This window comes from Coloeus monedula (genome assembly GCF_965178545.1).
Source record: "Coloeus monedula genome assembly, chromosome: 1".
In the NCBI taxonomy this organism is placed as follows: domain Eukaryota; kingdom Metazoa; phylum Chordata; class Aves; order Passeriformes; family Corvidae; genus Coloeus; species Coloeus monedula.
This window is the reverse complement of record NC_138781.1, coordinates 53,864,086-53,883,354: the sequence shown is the minus strand read 5'-3', so window position 1 is coordinate 53,883,354 and position 19,269 is coordinate 53,864,086. Positions and strand designations below refer to the sequence as shown.

At 39.3% G+C, this 19,269-nt stretch overlaps 1 protein-coding gene across 2 annotated transcripts in view; it reads right to left on the bottom strand.

The window, feature by feature from the left end:
• GLI3 (GLI family zinc finger 3) overlaps positions 1 to 19,269 on the bottom strand; it is a gene marked incomplete at both ends in the record, with an annotated part of 187,785 nt that overhangs the window by 41,976 nt on the left and 126,540 nt on the right. For both annotated transcript variants that reach the window (XM_082276657.1, XM_082276656.1), the window contains one exon: positions 12,787 to 12,988. In XM_082276657.1, the coding sequence (XP_082132783.1) occupies positions 12,787 to 12,988 (202 nt within the window). The remainder of the gene's footprint in view (positions 1 to 12,786; positions 12,989 to 19,269) is intronic.

The following is a 19,269-nucleotide window of genomic DNA, read 5'->3' as shown; positions in this document are numbered from 1 at the left end:
TAAGTAAGCATACTTGCTGTTCCCCTCCCTACATAAATTAAAATGGCTTCCACCAAAACGAGAGATTTTACCTCATGGGGATGTCCTTGTTATCTACGCCTGTCCTAACACTGTACAAGCAGTATGCAGAAAGAGGATGCTAAGCCAGGCATTGAGAAAACTGTTGAATACAATAGAGAAGATAGACATCATCTTAGCTGGAGTTTCTTACCGGAAAACAGCGATAGCAGCAGCAGATGCATTAAGACACAGCTGGACAGATGTGCTAGGGGAAGGAGGAATCGTTTTTTCTTTAGTATCTTTCTTTGATCCTGTGCTCATCAGCAAGGGTCGAGTCTAAGGGACTAGGATTTTCCTATGGACCCTGACAACCTGTACTTCATTCCCTCCACCTCCAAACTTCAAACACCTCAGAATGAAATGAGAAGGTGATTGAGAGGGAGCAAAGGAATAGCCAGCACAGCTAAGGGGAGTAACTCAGAAATGGAGACAATGGTTCAGCCATCAGGGTGACTTCTTAAATAGCTCAGATAGCTGCCTTCAAATAACAATTCTCTCCAGCTGTTTCTGGAGAGCTCCTCATAAGGCAAGTTGACCTGGCTGGATTTAATGTCACTCGCATGCAAGATGCTGTCACTGGGCAGACTGGAGGATTTTTCTGATTTGAACAGATCAGAAGGTTCTGAAGAGAACAAAAGGTGGTAGGTCTATCTCTGCCTTTCAGAAACCATACAATAAAGTCAATGTTGAGGCCCAAAAAGAAAAAAAGTAAATCAAAGCTCTCAACATTGCTGGCATGGCGTGCTCTATTGGGGAGGGAAGACCTGGATTCCTGCCCTCCTTCCCAAAGTTTTTCACTGCACTTTGTTCAGCAGCTCTTGAATACAGGAAGGATGGGGAATCTCTGTAGCCCAGAGCCCCATAAGATCCTTCTGCTTTGACCAGCAGCCATACATCCTCCTGCTGGCCCTATCAAGCTCACACTGCTTCCTAACCTGGCAGCCAGCATCAGCAGGAAGGGTGGCACCAGCTGGCCTTGTCCAGTTGTTCCAACCATGTCTGCTTAGAAATATGCACCAAGATGGCAGCTGTGTCACTTAGGAACCACCTAAAATTTATGCCCAAAAGCAGTAAACAAGACCTGAAAGTAGTAATTTTCAGACTCTGGAACTACTAAAACCAATAACCAGGTTTTTCAAAAGCAGTGAGTAGTTCCAGAGGCTTAATTTTGAGTAATGTTTCTTTTAAGACAGTTTTAAGAGGCATTTCAGACAAGGAGAGCTCAAGACTTCCAAAATCCAGATGCCAGAAGAATGCGAAATTCCTGCCCCAATGGTTCATGTTTTCCAAAACACCAGTCACTTCCAAAAAATCTTGGATTCACAGAAATGTAAATGAACCTTTTCCTTCCATCCACCTACTGAGAAATGAAAATTTACACCACTGGAGGGAATTTCATTTGTATTTCTGTTACGGACTTTTCTTTTAAACAAAGTAGAAAAGGAAAAGAAGATGAAAGCATGTATGGCTACTAAAAATTACAGACCAGTTATTTTTTTAGTTGTTGAGTTTTATGAGGAGTAAGGGTTAGAAGAAACATGTAATATTTCTGCTTGAGCATTCAATAACTCATATACACTGACAGAAAAGCCCATCAGTGATATCATTTATTTTATCATACTGTGGGCTTCTGTGTCTGTCTATCACTCTGTCTGTCTCTCGCTCTCTCTTTCTCTTCTCGTCATCTGCAAAGTCTCAAACTCCCTTCACTGGAGGTAAACCAGGGCAGTGAACTACATTGCAATTACATGAGCACATCAAATTTTAAAGAACAGACTTCAAGAAGAAGAAAAACAGACGTTATAATCAAAACCAAACTTTGTGGCTACTTTGTGGCTGTCCTGCTAACAAGGTCATCCAGTTTCTGGTCCCAGCTGTGGAATTTACCACAAAACATCTGTGAATTAAAGTCAGGAAAAAATCCTTTTCTCCTATACATTGCATAGGTATGCCTAAGGAGGCAAAAATGCTGAGGAGATTCCAATTTTGTGAATACTGCAAGGATTGTTTCATTATATCGCAGTAATTTTCTTCAGAATTTCCAAAAATTCTGAAGGTACCCTCTTTGTATTACAAAACACAAAGTTCTGCAAGATCTGATGCATGGAAGTCTTGCAAAAGTACCTCAGTGCTTTTCCCTTTCTAGTTCTGCTTTGCAAGGTTTTAGGACAAGAGCTTCCCAAGCATGTAGATGAGGAAGCATTTAATGAAAGACATAGGGCAACAACTTGAGAGTAAAAAGAAAGCATTTGTGGACTTTGGGAATAGCTGCAGACATAGCCAGCAGGTTCATATGTGACTAGATAAATCCAAAGACAACAGGTCCATAAAGAAAGACCAAAGGGAACAAGCAAGAGTGTATACTTTGGGATCGCTAACCTAAAGAACATCGATGCTGGGAGAGCACTAAGAGAACAAAAGTTAGAAAGCAAGGGCATTCATAACACCTCTAGTTTGACCCAGTGGGATATTTCTGATGTTTTCAATATTTTTCCCCTTCAATTTTAAATTTCAGAAAGACAAATTTCTTTCTTTGGGGTATCTTTATTTATTCATATAGACCCACATTATGTTTACCATATTAAAAGTTTCTTTCCTATCCTCTATCTTAAATCTTTCCTGGGCCAAATTAAGACCAGCACTTTGTTATTCTACACAGCACTCATTATCTGCCTTCCCTTTCCCAGACTCTTCCTCTCTTTTCTTTTTTATATATTTGAAATTATTTCTATACCCTCTTCCTGTCCAGTCTGGAAAGAACAGGAAAATTCTATTTCAAATCATCCATATAATTTTTCAGATCTCTGATCCTTTTCTTTGCTTGTCCTTGTAGTACCCCAACTGTCCAACATCTTTTGAGACAAAACAATGCAGAACAGGTCACCCGACAGGAACATGGGGCGCAGTGAGACACACTGTCTCCATCTAGATCATGGGGCAGGAGAGGGCTTCAGGCCCTTTGGCCTTTGAAGGGTCTTGGATTTCTGGGCGGTGCATTCACAGTCCTAACATTCTCTTCATGAGGGAGGGTGCAACCAGCACTGCAAGGGAACACACAGGCCCTTCCTGACTTGTGGAAAAGCCTTGGCACTCCCTGTTTGCTCTATAGCGTCCATCATGTGTGCTTGCCATCAGGGACTTAAACTAGACAGACCAAATGATACAAATCCCTCCAAAAAGGACTCTAGTTCAAGAAAGGGATAAGTAATTTGTAGGTGGACTGGCTTCATGTTCAATAAAGCTGATCATCACGTACTAGGATAACACCTAGCTCATGCTCAAGTAGGAACAGATGTCACCACTTTGTATCACTATCCCTTAGGAGTTGCCTGTGGACAAGGGAAACCAAGAAACTGGGGTTAGTAGAAAACTAGTAATGTTGGACAAATTGAATTCAATGATATTTTTATCCTTTACTTAGACTAGGCCAGGATTTCACCTTTAGTTTTTAATTTCAATTTTCAAAGTACTTATAAATTGTTTATATAAGTTATTAAAAGGCAAACAAGCACCTTTACTCTTTTAGAAATGGACCCAGCTACTGTTCAGGAAAGCACCCTAATAACTCTTAACACTTCTGAAGAGTGACTGACTTCATCAAGTCTTTAAGTGCTGTCCTAAAGCCTGGATCCTACAGACACAGTAATCTTACTGAAGTAAGATCACTTGGTAATCTTACTCAACAGAAGTAAGTCATAATACATAAGTTAACAGTGATCAAATACTGCTTTTCACATGCTCAGATGCTTTTCTTCAAAATAAGAACTAATATAAGAAAGAGTTTCATTCATCCCATGATAAACTGCCATGTAGGAGCCACTGTTCAAAACACAGGACATACATAAGCGTGGCTGGGACCTGAGCCATGAGTGCTGAGGGGATCTGCATAAGCTGACTGCATGCGTAGAAGTTTTCATATACCTTTTGACAGAACAATGTACATGTATAAGATGCAGCCAGGAACACTGCCTAGTCAGATGTGCAAAGCTGTGGACAGTCAGCAGGACAGACTCATAGTGAGACCCCAGCAGAGGTGCAGAAGAAAACAAGCCAGTGAGTTCTCGTTAGATAGGACCCAGAAGATAAGAAGCAACCAGTAACATCAGGGTAAGAAAACCATCTCCTGTTGTTTGAGTTGGCAGAAACAGGAATTGCGTACGTTCCTTGTAAACATACAGGAGTGAGTAAAAAGAAGTTTCCAACTCTGTCCTCTACTTCTCCTGATGGAAACAACCTGCAAGAGTGAATGTTGACAAATTGCTCAGGACACACAAGTGACAAAGCACTTGGCAACCTTGCAGCCTTGAAGAAATTTGTGAAACTCTGACTGTTTCAAGTATCTTAGAGAAAAACCAAATGGAAAAGAGAATTTAAAATGCACTTCTATTTGGAGCAATTTACCCACAATATATATGTAATATTTTTAGTAATAAAAAATTGTGCTTTAAATTCTGTTCCTCTCCCTGAATTTTTTAACTGAGCTTTGAGTAGGCAATGCAGACAAGTTATCAGTAGTTTTTACACCTTGTTACTCAAGTACAGGGGAAAACAGTTTCAAACTTTGACTATGAAGCCAGACATCGTGTGATCTTAAATGCAGGTGAGAGACTCGAAATCCTTTGAAAAAGTATTTCAAAAATGACTAAGTTTCACAAATATCCCTCTGCATTTGTAATGTTGACATGTTGCATTAAAAATCACTAACTTAGAGACAAGTCCTCTAAATTAATTTGCAAAAAGACGTCCTGCATCTAATAAAGCAGAGCATGTATTGTACTAGGTTTTCCAGTTTTCATCAGATGATAGTCATCATTGTACAATCGTATTTAATTCACATACATCACTGCCTCTTTTTTAATTTTTTCACTTTTCTATTACCAGTTTAAAATTAACAGTCTGTGGTTTGTACTTGCTCTTCAGCTTACCTTACTATCTATTCTCTTTTATCTGCCAGGCTAGGTGAATTTTTTCTTCATGAATACATTGCCATATGCCAGAGTAAAACGGCATAGTTTCACTGAGAGCAACGGGGCCACACTGATTACCTTATGTGCTCAGACATCTTTGTCCTTCTCACTGGATTATTCCTGTGAACGAATCCCTTAGTATCCTAACTGGACTTTGTATTAATGGTACCTTGCATAATTTATCTGTGCTCCCTCCATGCAAGCTTATGCCACTTCTAGCAAACATAATTTTGAATTAAATTCATGGCTAAGCACTTTTGGGCTTCTAAAGCTGGTATAATTTATTACATTCAAAGTGCTAATTAATACTTGCTTTTAGGGTCTGGAAATGGAGTAACAAAGTGCTAAACTCCAGCACACTTGTCTTAGCTTGAGAACTTTCCTGGAACTAATATTGCTCTGGGTTCAATGACTTCAAAGTCTTTGAGTAACACTGAGCAAGTCTGAAGCAAGTTGCTCCAAATGGACTTGTAATTACAAGACCTGTGACATACACATTTACGGGCATGTATACATAATTACACTTGTATATAGGTGCATCTGTACATGTAAATGTGCATGCAATATGTGCCTGCATAGTCTACATTCTTTATGTTGCTCAGCTTCTTAGATTTTACACTTTCCAAAGGCAGAAATCTTGCCACTCATGTTTCTGGTGAGAAACATCCACCACTTTCTAATGCAAGATGTAGATGACCTCCAAAACAATCTCCCTGAATGCCATCCCCTTATAATCTATATGAGCTTTCTGCAGGAGGCTAGCTGCATGGTTATATTTCCACAGAGCCTGATATAGATGCAACTTTCCGTAATACTGATGAATTTCACTTTTATTCACTTTGTGGCACTTCTCTGTCATTCACACTTCTTGAAAGCAGGTATGAAATGAAGCTATTATGGCAGGACAGAGCATTATATTCCCTTCTTTAGATTACCACAGTACAAGACCATGGAGAATAAAGGCCTATACTGCACATATGTGAAGGTCTAGTTATAGACCTGTTTCAGTAGGGTTACACTTGGACTGAATTTGATTCAGTCTGAATGGAAACAAAGCCTTCATTTACAACATATCGCATGTAATTAATTAGAAAGCTTTTAATGCAAGAAAGGCTTTCAGTCAAAGTCAGATTTGCATCTAACTTAGGCAGATCCCAATAAGAGTGATAATAACAAAACACCTATAATGCTGACAAAATTAATGAACTCTTTATCCTACACATCCTATCATAATGATCTTCTTGCAGAACATAGTTGTGAATGTATTTTGTTCTACCTATGCTACCCTAAACATGTCCTTTTTAATTTCATTAACCAGCACTTGATTGTGTCCTTTAGCACAGATAAAATTACAGAAATATAAAAACTTAAAACAGTCTAAAACACAAATCAAAGGTAAGAATTAAGTAGTTGGATTTAAGTAAAGGTTAGATACAAATTGTCAGATGGGGTCTTCTCTTTCGTATGCAATTGTCAGCTATCTGGGCATGGAGTTGAGAAATGAAAAAATTGTATGTGCATATGTGACAAAATTATTTTGAGCAGCATGGTGAAGGCTAAGTGGTTATCTTTAGCGCCCAGTACGCTAGATGAATGAGCAATACTGATAGCAAGATGCATATCGATACTGAAAGGGAGTCAGAGCTACTCATACACTGGTTCTAAATTAACTGAGACAAATGACAAGAAGCACTTGCTTGTCTCAATGCAGAATTCAATGAAGGAATGAAAATTTGATCAACATAAAGGTATGGCAAAAACATGTTAAAACAATTGGCTGGGGAAAAAACACAGAAAATCATGGTGCATTTAAATTGCTGGTCCTCTCCTGGAATATTATTGCATGTAATAAGAAGGAGACTTTCAGACAGTATCAGCAGAAAAGACAATGCAAGAACTCTAAAGAGCAGACTGAAAACAACATCAGAAGGGAGATGAATAAAAGGAGACATAATAAGAATATATAAAATATTGAATAAAGAAGGAGGATTGAGAACATGAGGGCTTCCTGTTTTATGAGACACTGTTAAATTCAAAAACTGGATAATTTAAACCTGATAAAAGGATACTCTTTCCTTTTTTTTAATAGAGGGTATAATTAGACTGTTGGGCTCTCTGCTAAAGATACTTTTACTTTTCTCTGTTGATAACTTTATGCTTCGTTTGGATATCTTAACTCTATTTTTATTTTTCTCTTGATTTTCTCTGTGTTTGCAAAGGAAAACTGGAGAAATTAATAGCTAGTCACTTGTCTCCAGATACAACACAGTGCAGGGAGGAGGGCACTGACTCATTATACAACAAGCATTCTATACAAGGAGCTTAAATGAGATGAGGAAATAATTGAGAATCCAATACCTGCTTGCAGAAACACAATTCTTGCCTTCCTCACTGATGTTAATCCATTGCTGTCTAAGCTCACCCTACAAACCTGGCTATTCCTTTCTAATGCTCTTTGTGAAAGTATCCTTGCCACCATTCCCTGATGCTTCAGATCAGCCCAGAGCAAACTGACAGGAGCCAGAGCAGCCAGGGTGTGCTGTAATCAACCACACCATGTTTAATTGCTCCTTCATGTTCTGATACTATCAGGGAAGCAGGGCAGAGCATGCGGGGAAAAAAAAAGTGCTGCTGTGCTTTCTCAGTTTCTTTCAAACCTTCGAGGAGATCCCAAAGGACTCTTGAGCTCACATGAAACTGAATTTTCACAGGTTATGGCTAAGTTATATTCACAGTTAGATCTGCCTAGACCCAAAGAAAGTCTCTTGTAGTAGGTGGAACTACTGACTTAAACACCTTGGATCTGACAGGGAATTTGACTCATTTTCTGAAAATTGACTTTGTAATTTCGGTATCACAGCATTGCCAAGGGACTAGAGGTTCTGAATTTCAAATCTCATAGAACATGAAGTCACAGCCTCCTGTGTTTATTAAAGACCAGTTAATCTTTTGTAAAGGTTTTGAATCAGTACTCTTAACATCATGGGAAGTGATTACTCCCTCTATACTCACTCTAGACCATGCTGTCTCTCAAAAAGAAGTGCTATTGAAGTGCAAAGTCTAATAATTGTCACAGGTAGCAGATATAACATTAACTATGTCTTGACAAAAGATTAATAGCAGGGGTGCTGCACTGCAGGACTGAGGCAGGTAACCAAATGAGTAAATGTCAAATGAAGGATTATCCTCATTTAATGCTATTTCACACATCTCCTTTCTGCATAATCTCTCTCAGCTGAGACCTAAACCAGGTGTTTTCAAATGCACAAAGTAGAAGCTCTACCTGGTGTGCTAAAGGAGATCCACTATTAGCTGTCAGCAGGAGTGTCATCTCCTTTTCAAGTACTCAGCCGGTAGTCAGGATACAGCACTACACTGTCAGCTGACAATGGCAAAGCAACTGCCAAGCCGAGCTCTCTCTGGATTATGCTAAACTACTAGTACTTATTATTCAAACTACAGTAGTATCCATGTCAAAGACCAGAGCCCTCCTGTGCTTGGCTTTGTAAAAACAGAGACCAAAATGTGATTTCATCCTCAACATCCCACAGTGCTCATATAGAGTATCCAATGCTGAAAAGCTGTGTGATGCACAGGATGTAATCTTTCAGCCAAGGATGCCTCTTTTTTTAGCCAATGCAAAGAGCAGTGAGGTCCTGGAGACCCTTTCTTAACACAAGTAGTACCTTTGAAAAAATGGGTGTAAAAGAGCACTGATTAATGCCCACAAGATTAAACATACCAGAACAAAACCTGCCCGTATCTTCATGTGCTGACTCATCAGCTTTTAGTTACGTGACAGCACACCCCTTCTCCCCTCTGCATGATTCGTAACTCATGCAGTGCACAAGACACACAGTAGCCTTCAGCAAGAGGCCCTCTGGTATTTTTCTTCTCTGTGCCCAGAGTAATGCCCAAAGCCTTCCTTCCATTGTATTTAAACCATCAGTGAATAAATAATTTCTGACACCCTCCTGAGCTTCTCCACTGTGCTCATCACTGTATAATCTAATTGCTTCACAAAACATTAATGCTTTCAACCTCCCTCTGAGGTTAAGGGGAAGGATTCGTTTTGAACCGGAACATGAATCAAAGAAAGATGGAGGCAAAAAGTGTCACTCATTGTGGTTGCCCAATTTCAGGCAAGAAGATCTGGGCTAGCTAACATGACACAGACTAGGAAATGTTCAAAACAACTGTCATTATCTTCAAGTCATGGCTGTGAGCAATTTGACTCCTCTGCAGAATGAAGAGTGGTAGGCTGGGACTCCAGAAAACAAACTGTATCAGTCTGGTAGTCACTTCTGACTAGTTCAGTTTACCCAGCATCAGTCTGGGACTGTGGTGCAAGAGCACAGTCTGCCCTCCAGGCAGCAAACAACCAGGTACAAGGCTCCCTCCTCTTTTAGGCTGCCTTGAACAGGTCCTGTGGCTCTCACTGATCCACAGAGGATGTTAACTGAAGAAGACAGGGGACCTACAAATACTGTGCAACCCTGAAGTTAAAGATGGTATCAGAGCACAATCACAAGGGGGCAGTACCTTCATTCTCCGAATGACCGGCTTCTGCATGCTTTATTTTGCAGCCTTTTCTCTCTCTTCAGCTGCAAGTCTATGTTGCATTATGTAAAGCCATTTTGTGCCAACTTGCTTAGCCTGTACAGTTTCTGGGCTGACTCCTGTCTCCTCTAAAGACTGCTTTCTGTTTCACAAAACTGTTATGGCTGGACAGACAGCTGAGCCTCCACAGTCTTCCCGAGGAGGTACCAGAGCTGCAGCTGCAGGGAAAGGTCCATCTTTTTCTCTGTGGGCCCTGGACTGGAACATGCTGAGTGATCAGTTTAGTTAACACATGCTAATAGAAACCTCTTAAGGGCTTATCACTTGGCTGAATGGGACAATTTCTCAAGAACAGCAAAGATCACATCTACATCATCTAGGCAACGTTCCTGGCAAAGTTTAGCTTCTCAGTAAAAGGTAAGCAACAGTTCTTCTAGTTTCTACAGAAAAATCTCTTCTTCCCTAACTTCATTTTGATAAATTAATAACCTTGCTGATGCTTTTGGGAAATATTCAGCACTAGATAGGTATTTGCCATGAAAAATGCTGCCACGTGTAAAATATTTGGACTAAGTTAAAAGTGATTGGAAACAATATCTAAGAGTAGAAGGATTGTGTAATGTTAAATATAGTTAATGCTACTGATACTATATAAAGTAGAAATCCTTCCTGTCTTGCAATTCCATCTAGTGGCTTGCTGAATTGTACCATTTTCTTGCAGCAACTCCTACGTTGTTAACCTGCAAGTTTAACAACCTGTAAGAAGCTGGGATTTTACGTGAGGAAATCTTTTTTTCTAGACTTTGATCACTTTCTGACAGGATATGAAATGGGATGAACCTATGGTTCTATTCAATACAACAGTTCTTGTGCTGAATGCATTATTTGCAAGACAGTGAATAATAAATTAGGTTTTGCTGATAGTCCTGTTGCTATTTAGTCTTGGAATTTATTAAGGCAATGAAGTGTGGTTTGGGTTTAATACCTTATGTCACTGTTTATTTTGTTTTAACTGTTTTATAAACAGGTTCACACGGGAGAAGTTAAAGGGCACCAACAGAGGCAAGCTACAAAGGAGGAAGAAGAGGTCTCACTTCCCTTCCTTTTGACTGAGAAGAATGGAGGTGTACATTTCCAACTCTGCATGCATACTCTTATCAAAATGAAAAAGAAATCTTAATTCAAAATCACGTGAAATTTTGTATTATGCATTCCTGGGATGTATGACCAGGAAGGGGTGAAAGCTTTGGTCAACCACAGGTTCAGTCACACAAACACTGCTTTCTTCCATGACACCAGTTCACAAGACTCACTGTGAAGACTCCCTAGCATCCTTACTCAGTCTTTGCCCACAACTCCCTCCAGTTCCACAACTTTGTCTTCAACAAAGCTATTCATCTGGCTCTAGCTTTGCTTTGAAAGAGCAAAAGCAGAGAAGACTTACTCCACTGCAGAGACTATGCCAACTTTCATGTGCTATTTGTTTTACCAAAGTTACGAGCTATGGGAAAGGAGTTTAGTTATTAAGTGCCATCCCATCTTAATGACAGTGCAGACAGCACACCTCCACACAGTACAGGTATTTGACAGATGTGGTCCAACTGCTGCCAGCCATTGACATAAATCATATTCCTCATTAAGGAGGTTCGTAATTAGGACTGTGGTTCCATTGACTGTGAAGCAATATTGCAGAGCTATGACACTGTGCCTGTGAAATACTACACACTACTCAAGTACATCAGAGCTACGAACCACGACTACTTAGAAATGCTTAAAAAGGAAAATACAGCACTTACACTAACACCAATATTTACGGTGCTGTCACTCTCAGAGTTTTTCAGGCTCATAGTTTCTAACACACCAGTTGCATGCCCCATTTTCCCAAGAATGAAAATCCCCATAGCCAGTTTTTGAAGCTGTAAATGTGTCATTTTTGCCAGAGAGGCATTTCACAGATTTCACAGAATATTCTGAGTTGGAAGGGGCCCACAAGGCTCATCAAATACGACTCTTTAAGTGAATGGACCATACAGGGGATCAAACCCATGACCTTCGTAGTATTTTTGAGCCTTCTCTAAAATGGGTGTCCCATCTCAAGAAACTGCTGTAGGGACTCGCTCCTTTGCCCCATTGCAAATTGAAGGTGGAAGCTACTGTTAAGCCAGGGCCCAGAAGCACTCTTTGAGGCTTATAAATGCAAATCCAGTATTTTCTGACACTTTGGAGAGGTGGGGATTTTTTTTTAGAATACCAAAGGAGCTTTTCTCAGTTAACATAGAGCCATGCCACAAATACAAGAATGTTCTGCAGTTGCATCTCCATTTTTTTCTGCTGCATCTCTTAATTTTCTTCCACTCCCTTTATTCTTTTTACATTATTCCTTTTGTTCCCTCTCCTTGTGCCCTATTTCCTTCCCTTTTCTGTACAACTTCTGTCCAGCTCTTCATTTGCTACTCTGTTCTTCTGCCTCCAGAACAACCACTTCTGACTGTTTTCTTGCACACACAAGTGAAACAGCCAAGTGAAAATCACAGCATTTCTGATTATACTGTACTTCCTTGGAACAAAAAAAAAAACAAAAACCAAAAACCAAAAAAAAAAAAAAAAAAAAAAAAAAAAAAAAAAAAAAAAAAAAAACCACAAAAAAAAAAACCAAACCAAAAACCAACCAAACAAAAAAAAATTATTTAGCCACAGAATGTTTAATCTTTCAACACATGAAAAAAAAACTGGAGACGAACACCCAGAAGTTCAAGCCAAACATTTTAATTGAACAGTAACATATTTCTCTTCTTTACTTTCTGATGATTGCAATGTAGGAACATTTCACTGTCTATCATATCTGTGGCCAGAAGAACCCAAGTGACTTAAGTCACAAACCTATACTAGAGTTTCTTCTCTGAAAACAGATTCCTGGACACACAAACACCCACTGTTCCTGCTGGTCAGATGAAATATTACCTGCACTGGACAATAACAGGCCAAAAAGTCCCTTGTGGTTACCTTTCTGAGCAAGAAAAAAAAATTTTATATTTTAGATTAAGCTCTGATGAACACACATTATAGAAACTGCAAAACACACATATTCACAAAAAAAAAATCCCACAAGTTACTTAAAGATGTGAGTATATGTTCACATTTGTGTGTGTGAGACACATAAATGAGAATATATAGTTCAGGTAGAAAATACAATTCTTACCTTATTGCACTTGCAGATAAGTGGCCGTAAGAACCACTGGCTGACGAACTGCTGCGAGAATTATTGAGAATTGTGACCAAGGAATTTGGAGATGTCCGTATCATGGTCTGAAGGTCAAAGCTGTGATCAGATAGGGGGGATATGGACAACGTACGCTTTCGGCTTGGTCTAGCTGACAACCTCGGACTCGGAAACCTGGCGCCTGTTATGTAAACACAAATAATTATCCACCAGGGTGCTTCACTGGATTTATTTGTTATCAGTGATAGGTAGAGGGAGACACCAGCACACTGTGACAGGCCCACTCTCTTCATTTGTGATCTACTGGCTACGATTGAGGAAAATTAGGAAGAAAAATCTTTCTTCCTATGGCTTACTCAGGGGAGCTCTGTTTATTAATGTGCAAGCAAAATGATAAATGGTTAAACAAAAGGAAAAGACTTTTATGAGTTATCCCTCTCATTTCTGGTGATTTATGAATCTGATGGCTTCTTAGACATGCACATCATTAATTCAACCATGAGCAATGAGACAGTGTTTCAGATCTGGGATACCAGCAAGCCCAAACCCACAACACTTTAATACATACAGCCAAACCTATACATGTCAAATACAGTATAGAAATGAAGAGGCAGCTTTTCCTTTGTTGACCGTAATTCTGCCAGGTGGATATTTGATGCAAAACTAAAAATTAGGACTAAAACAAACACTAGAAGGGCCAACTCTATCAGCAGAATTCGAATTGACATTCAGAGCATTACGCTGAGAAACAGTAAGCTTTATTTGAATTTGTCTAAGATGGCACAATATTGTTTTGTTGGGGTCTGTAGGGGCCTACAGCTGCTAAATTTCTTTAAAACTGGAGATTAGGCTTTTCAAAGCAGCAAAGTGAAGGCAAGTATACAGATACCACTTAAATAAATTACATTTCTAAATTTTATGTCGTGTTCTGAAAATCTCTACCTCTTCTGATCTATTTTACCATGTCATTCCAACTCTCTGCAGTCCTGACAGAAGATGTATCACCTTAAATTTATTCCCTTTATTTAATTATTTTCTATCTTGGTTGAGAGCAAGGAGAGAATTAGCTTCCCCACTGCATACTGAACAATTTCCTTTAATAGTACTGCTGCTTCTACCTTTTTAATCCCTTTAACCTGTAGTAAAGGACTGAATACTAATGATCCTGACAACCAGGGTCATGCAGGTCTTGGGTTTGATGCCTACTTTACAGCTACTTCTCCTAGAGTCCCTGACATTCTCTGTAACTTGCTAATAATTCACACTTGGCCACAAGCATCCAGTTTAGGTCTGTCTTTCCTAACGTCCTTGTGTCCAGGATCCTGTTTTAGCAGGGTATTTAACCAGGAGAGGAGCTCAAATGACTCTAATTAGACTCATCTCAAGATCAGAGCTGGATTAGAATCTACTATGCTTTCCTTACACACCTGAGTGGGTTTCCCTTCTCTCCGTGCATGCTAGCCAAGATTTTAGTATGGTATCAAGGGCTGCCATTTTATTGCTCTTGTGACTGCTTGATCAGATCTCCATTTATAACCCTTCTCTTCTTCAGCATCTGGGTAATACAGAGTTTTGTTCTTCCTGCTCTGTCTCCAGAATAAGCCTTAGCCCACACAGATCCAGTCTTTCAATGAATATTCAAGCTCTTGATCCATCACTTAAAATTTAGGTATAGCCATTTATTTATTTGTAAAACCTACCACATGCTATTTTATGTAATCTGTTTTATCTCCTTTTTAGGAGCTTGCTATTGTACTGTGTCTGATATTTTATTAGTGCTGTGCTTCATGTCTTTCAAAGGCAGAGATCTTTTACTTGTGCTAAAATAAGAAACAACAATGATCAGCAGCTATAAGAAACTGCAATATATCTAACAAGGAAATACAATATACATGTCATGGTAAAACAAAAATAGTAGTAATTTGCACTTGCATCTTTCATCCACAACTCTTCTCTGCTGACTGTTCAGCTGGAATGAATTAAAACAATGCCTCTGAAGTTAGTGCTTGTAATGTAATTTACCCCAGATGAGGATACAATTCAAGTGCTTTATCATGGTTTTACAAGGGCATAGCTAAGTACAGGCATTATATTCCCTGCAGTGCCCTGCATGTTCTCAAAACTGCAAAGACTTCCCTCCTCCTCCTCCTCCTTTGTCCTTTCTGAACTGAACCTGTCTCCTTTACTCCTTGCCTAAGTCACGCTCTTGCATGTCTGCCCACTGCTTGTTTCACCTTCCCCTCGCCTGCCAGCTGCTGCCAGGGCATCCCTGTGTCCGCTCTGGATGCACCAGATCTGTGGCCAGCGATGGAGAAAGACACTCCTTACAGCTGCGAGGGGCAGAGCCCGGGCTTCAGCCATGCATACAGTAGTCTGAGGATTCCTCTTTTCCTCCAGGCAGCACCTGGTTCGGGCCCCATAGAGCTCTGGGCATTCGGCAGTCCCCTCCATTTACCTGGGACAGGAACAACTTCCTAAGGGCCAACAGTATCCTGCAAAAAGGGAACATTTCTGCTTCACAGAGGGAGCCAAAAGCTGAGACCAGGCAAGAGCTCTACAGAGTCTGACCACAGGAGAGAGGGATTCAGCTCAAGGGGGACTTCTAAAAGTAAAAATACAATTAAATGGAATTACTGTTTTTTCAGATATTCATGGTTTAATTAGGTCTCACATGCCTAAAAATTCTTAAGCATGAGCTGGCCACTCACTACAGGACATTTGCTTAACCATTCATTTAGCATAACATGAGTTTTAGTTAGTATGCTGCTATGAAAAGGAATAGGTCACAATTTGTCAGTGCCTCTGAATACTAAACCAAACTTTCCAGTCTTGCCCAGCATTTATTTTAAAAACAAACACTTCAATATTTATTTAGCAATTTGAGATGTTCATCTGCTCACAGTGCTCTCCCACTGAAGTATTACACTCCCTTCTCAATAATACTTTAAAATCAGAAAATGAAGGAGCACTGATTCACTAAAAATCCATTTACCTCTGTGGAAGTGCTGATAAAAAAATCAGCTTTGGCAAAGCATGCAAATGGAAGCTGACAGTGACTATTTGCTTAGAAATGTCACCTTTTTGGAGTAGACATTATAGAAATAAAAAGTCAGTAGTTGACATTAAAGACTTGAGTGTGCCAAAGAAAAATCCAGCAGATGTCAGAAGAAAAGATCTTATTCTGAGGTGGAGATCAATTCTAAAATAACAGATATCTATCTCCATCATAAATTTCAAAAATGGAATATGCCATCCAGCAAATTTGCCCATGAATTTGATTTCTGAGTTGAAGTTTTTAGCATTGCTTAATCATTTATAAGGCAATCTTCAGACATGTATCATTTATTCCATCCCTTTAAATCAAACTTCATCAAATCTTTTTTATTCCCTCCCTTTAAATCAAACTTCTTTGAACATGTCTCAGGCACTAGTTTTTATTGGAGGCTGTGAACATGGGACACTTGGGGTGGGGGAGGTTTAAAGTCAAACCTTTTTTCTTTCTTTCTTTTCCCTCTGGCTTCTGTTTACAGATGTGTAAAAACTTTGTTTTCACTTTATGAAAGTTTATCATAAATTTTGTCTTAGTTTTCAAAATGATAAATCTGTCATCAGTATGAGAGAAGACGGAATGCCTTTGATACTCCACCCTCATTCTCCAACTGTTCTTGACAAACAGAAACCAAACCCAGTCCAAAGCTTCTCACTCTGGCTTAACTCTTTGGGCTGGTGTTTGGGCCTGGCTGAGATGGCGTTCATTTTTTCCCACCACAACCCTCACAGTGCTGTGCTTCGCACTGGTAGCTGGAAAGGCGTTTTGGCTGCTCCTGAGCAGTGCTGGCACATCATCAACACTGTTTTCCAACATTTCCCCCCATCAGTAGGCCAGAAGTGGACAAGATCCTGGGAGGGGACACAACCAGGCCAGCTGACCCAAACTGACCGAAGGGATATTCCATACCATATGATGTTAGCTCAGATATAAAGGCTAAGAAAAGGAGGGGGTGAGGAAGCATTCATTATTTACTATATTTGCCTTCTGGAGCAACCCCTCTGCATGCCGGAGCCCTGCTTCCCAGGAACTGGATGGACACTGCTTGCTGGTGGGAAGCAGAGAATAAAAATTTTTGTTTTCTCTTTGCTTCTACACGTGAAATCTTTCACTTTTGCATGATTAAACTGCATTATCTCAACCTACATGTTGTTTCCCATCTAATTTTCTCTTCCATGGCCAGCTGAGAAGAGGGAGTGATAGAACAGTTTGGTAGGCATCTGGCACCCAGCCAAGGTCAACACACCACAGCTGGCTAAACTCTTTAGCTCAGCTGGGTTACTAAAAGTGTCTCTAATGCCAAATGGAGTAGGTCAATGCCAAATACCTTTGGAAAAGAGAAACCTCCTATTCTGAGTGAGGATAGGTAAAAGTTAATCAGAGTGAGGGTATTAATAATCTGGAATCTTGAAACCTCAAGGAACATGCTTGTGTTCCACTGAACACCATTTAAGAGAGTAGAACATATTCCCCAAGTGAACAATGCAGGTATAAATTCCAAAAGATAGTGATTTTTTAAATTGTTTTAGTCTTCAAGACAGTTTTGGCATACAATACCTTTACAGCCACAACAAGCAATTTCAGTTGTTGCTACTGCGGTACTGTCAATACCTTCCACATCTACTCCACTCCTATTTTGATGCTATACTTAAAGGTAACAAATCTTTTTAGAACAAGCAAGAAGATGGCAAGGCTTGCTCAGGGTCTCCGGCCATCAAAACTGCAGAAAAGCTTTATAGAGCTTTTACAGAGAAAATTTTGGTCCAGTTTTCATGTCACTCAGGACAGGATGACGAAGAATTACAATTAAGCATGCATAATCTTGGCCTTATTCTTCTGCAATGTATTAGACAGTTCATGAACAGTGAAGTTCAGAGCTTCAAGAAGTCTACTGCTCTTTGTGTAAGATTTAACCTCTGATTAACAATTCTCCCACTCCTTTCCCCATCTGAAATCAGTTTTCCAGCACCACAGAGCAAAACAGAAGTCCCCAACCTACAAAAACTCTATGTAATACACTTTGGAACTCAGCGCATTCTGGTGTTGGAATTATTATTTGCACTACAGGAGGGGGTAGAGATTGCAAATTTCTGTGGTAGATTCTGTATAAGCACACAATTAGGAGACAGACTGGCTTCACAAAAGAAGAACAATGCCTTGCTTGTATCCATTTGGTTGTTGTGTGGGATAAATGAGCAGCAGCCTTTCAGTCAGTTGAGTCAACTTGCTCAGAATTTGATAGCAGATAATGAGGGAAACTACTCATGTGTCTTTCTGTTTCCTTTGACAAGACTGGGCAAAGGCGAAAGACTACTTTTAATATCACCATACAAATCTTTAAGAAGAAAGATCCAAACAAATGGCATTGCTTCACACTGATTGCTGCACTTGGTTATTAAATGCATACATGGGAATTCTTACTGTTTTTTTTTTTTTAAAGTCTTAATATCATCTTCCTGCTAATTGTTTTGTTCTCGTTTCTAATCTAAAAATCTGACAAAGAAGAAAGGGGTTTTCTTTAGCATGATGAATGATAGGACATTCAGATTCCTACTTAATGACAATTAATTTACTGTATACCCATGCAAGTTAAGATAGTTTTAATTAGTTTTTACAAAGTAAAAGGGTAACTTCATACTCTGTTTAGATAAAAGCAGCTATTGCCTGACTAAACACATTCTCATCAAATACAGAAGGTGAGCTGAGTGACCTTACTAGGATTCACTCTTATTTTAATTCTCTATTTACTGTTTAAAAATAACCCATTTGCATAACAGTGCTACACAATTTTGTCTCTAACTCTGAAATAATGCCTAATTGAAAAGTTGCTGGTATAATTAATTTCAAATGTGTGATCTTAGTTTTTAAAAACAAACACAAAAATTAAAGTGTGCATTTCAAATGTATCACAGTTAGAGCTGGTGAACACAAATATCCTTATTAAAGATGGTGTTTAAGTACCTTTATGAATGGGCTGAAATTATGGGTAAAGGTCAAAACATTTCCTCTTAAATTAGAAGAGGTAACATTTTTGGGATGCAAAAGCTGCAATTCTGTGTATATTACAGCATACACAATCTCTACTAACACACAATGTTCCTTCTGCAAATGCCATTATTTGTATGAGTACTGCAATGTCTTCTGTTTTTTCTTAAGTTTTCTGGAATATATATGGGAATCTACCTTTCTAAAGGCTGAATAAACCCATTTGATCAAATCTGTATCCAAGTATGTGGTTTGGTACCACTACTTGTGTGCATTCAGACACTCTCTCACAGTAGGAACCAAAACGCTTGCAAATTTAAAATATCCCTGCTCATTGCAAGAGAAATTGGACTAGATGACCTTTAAAGTTCCCTTCCAACCCCAACTATTCTAGAATTCTATGATCCTTTTCAATGAAGCCATGCCCA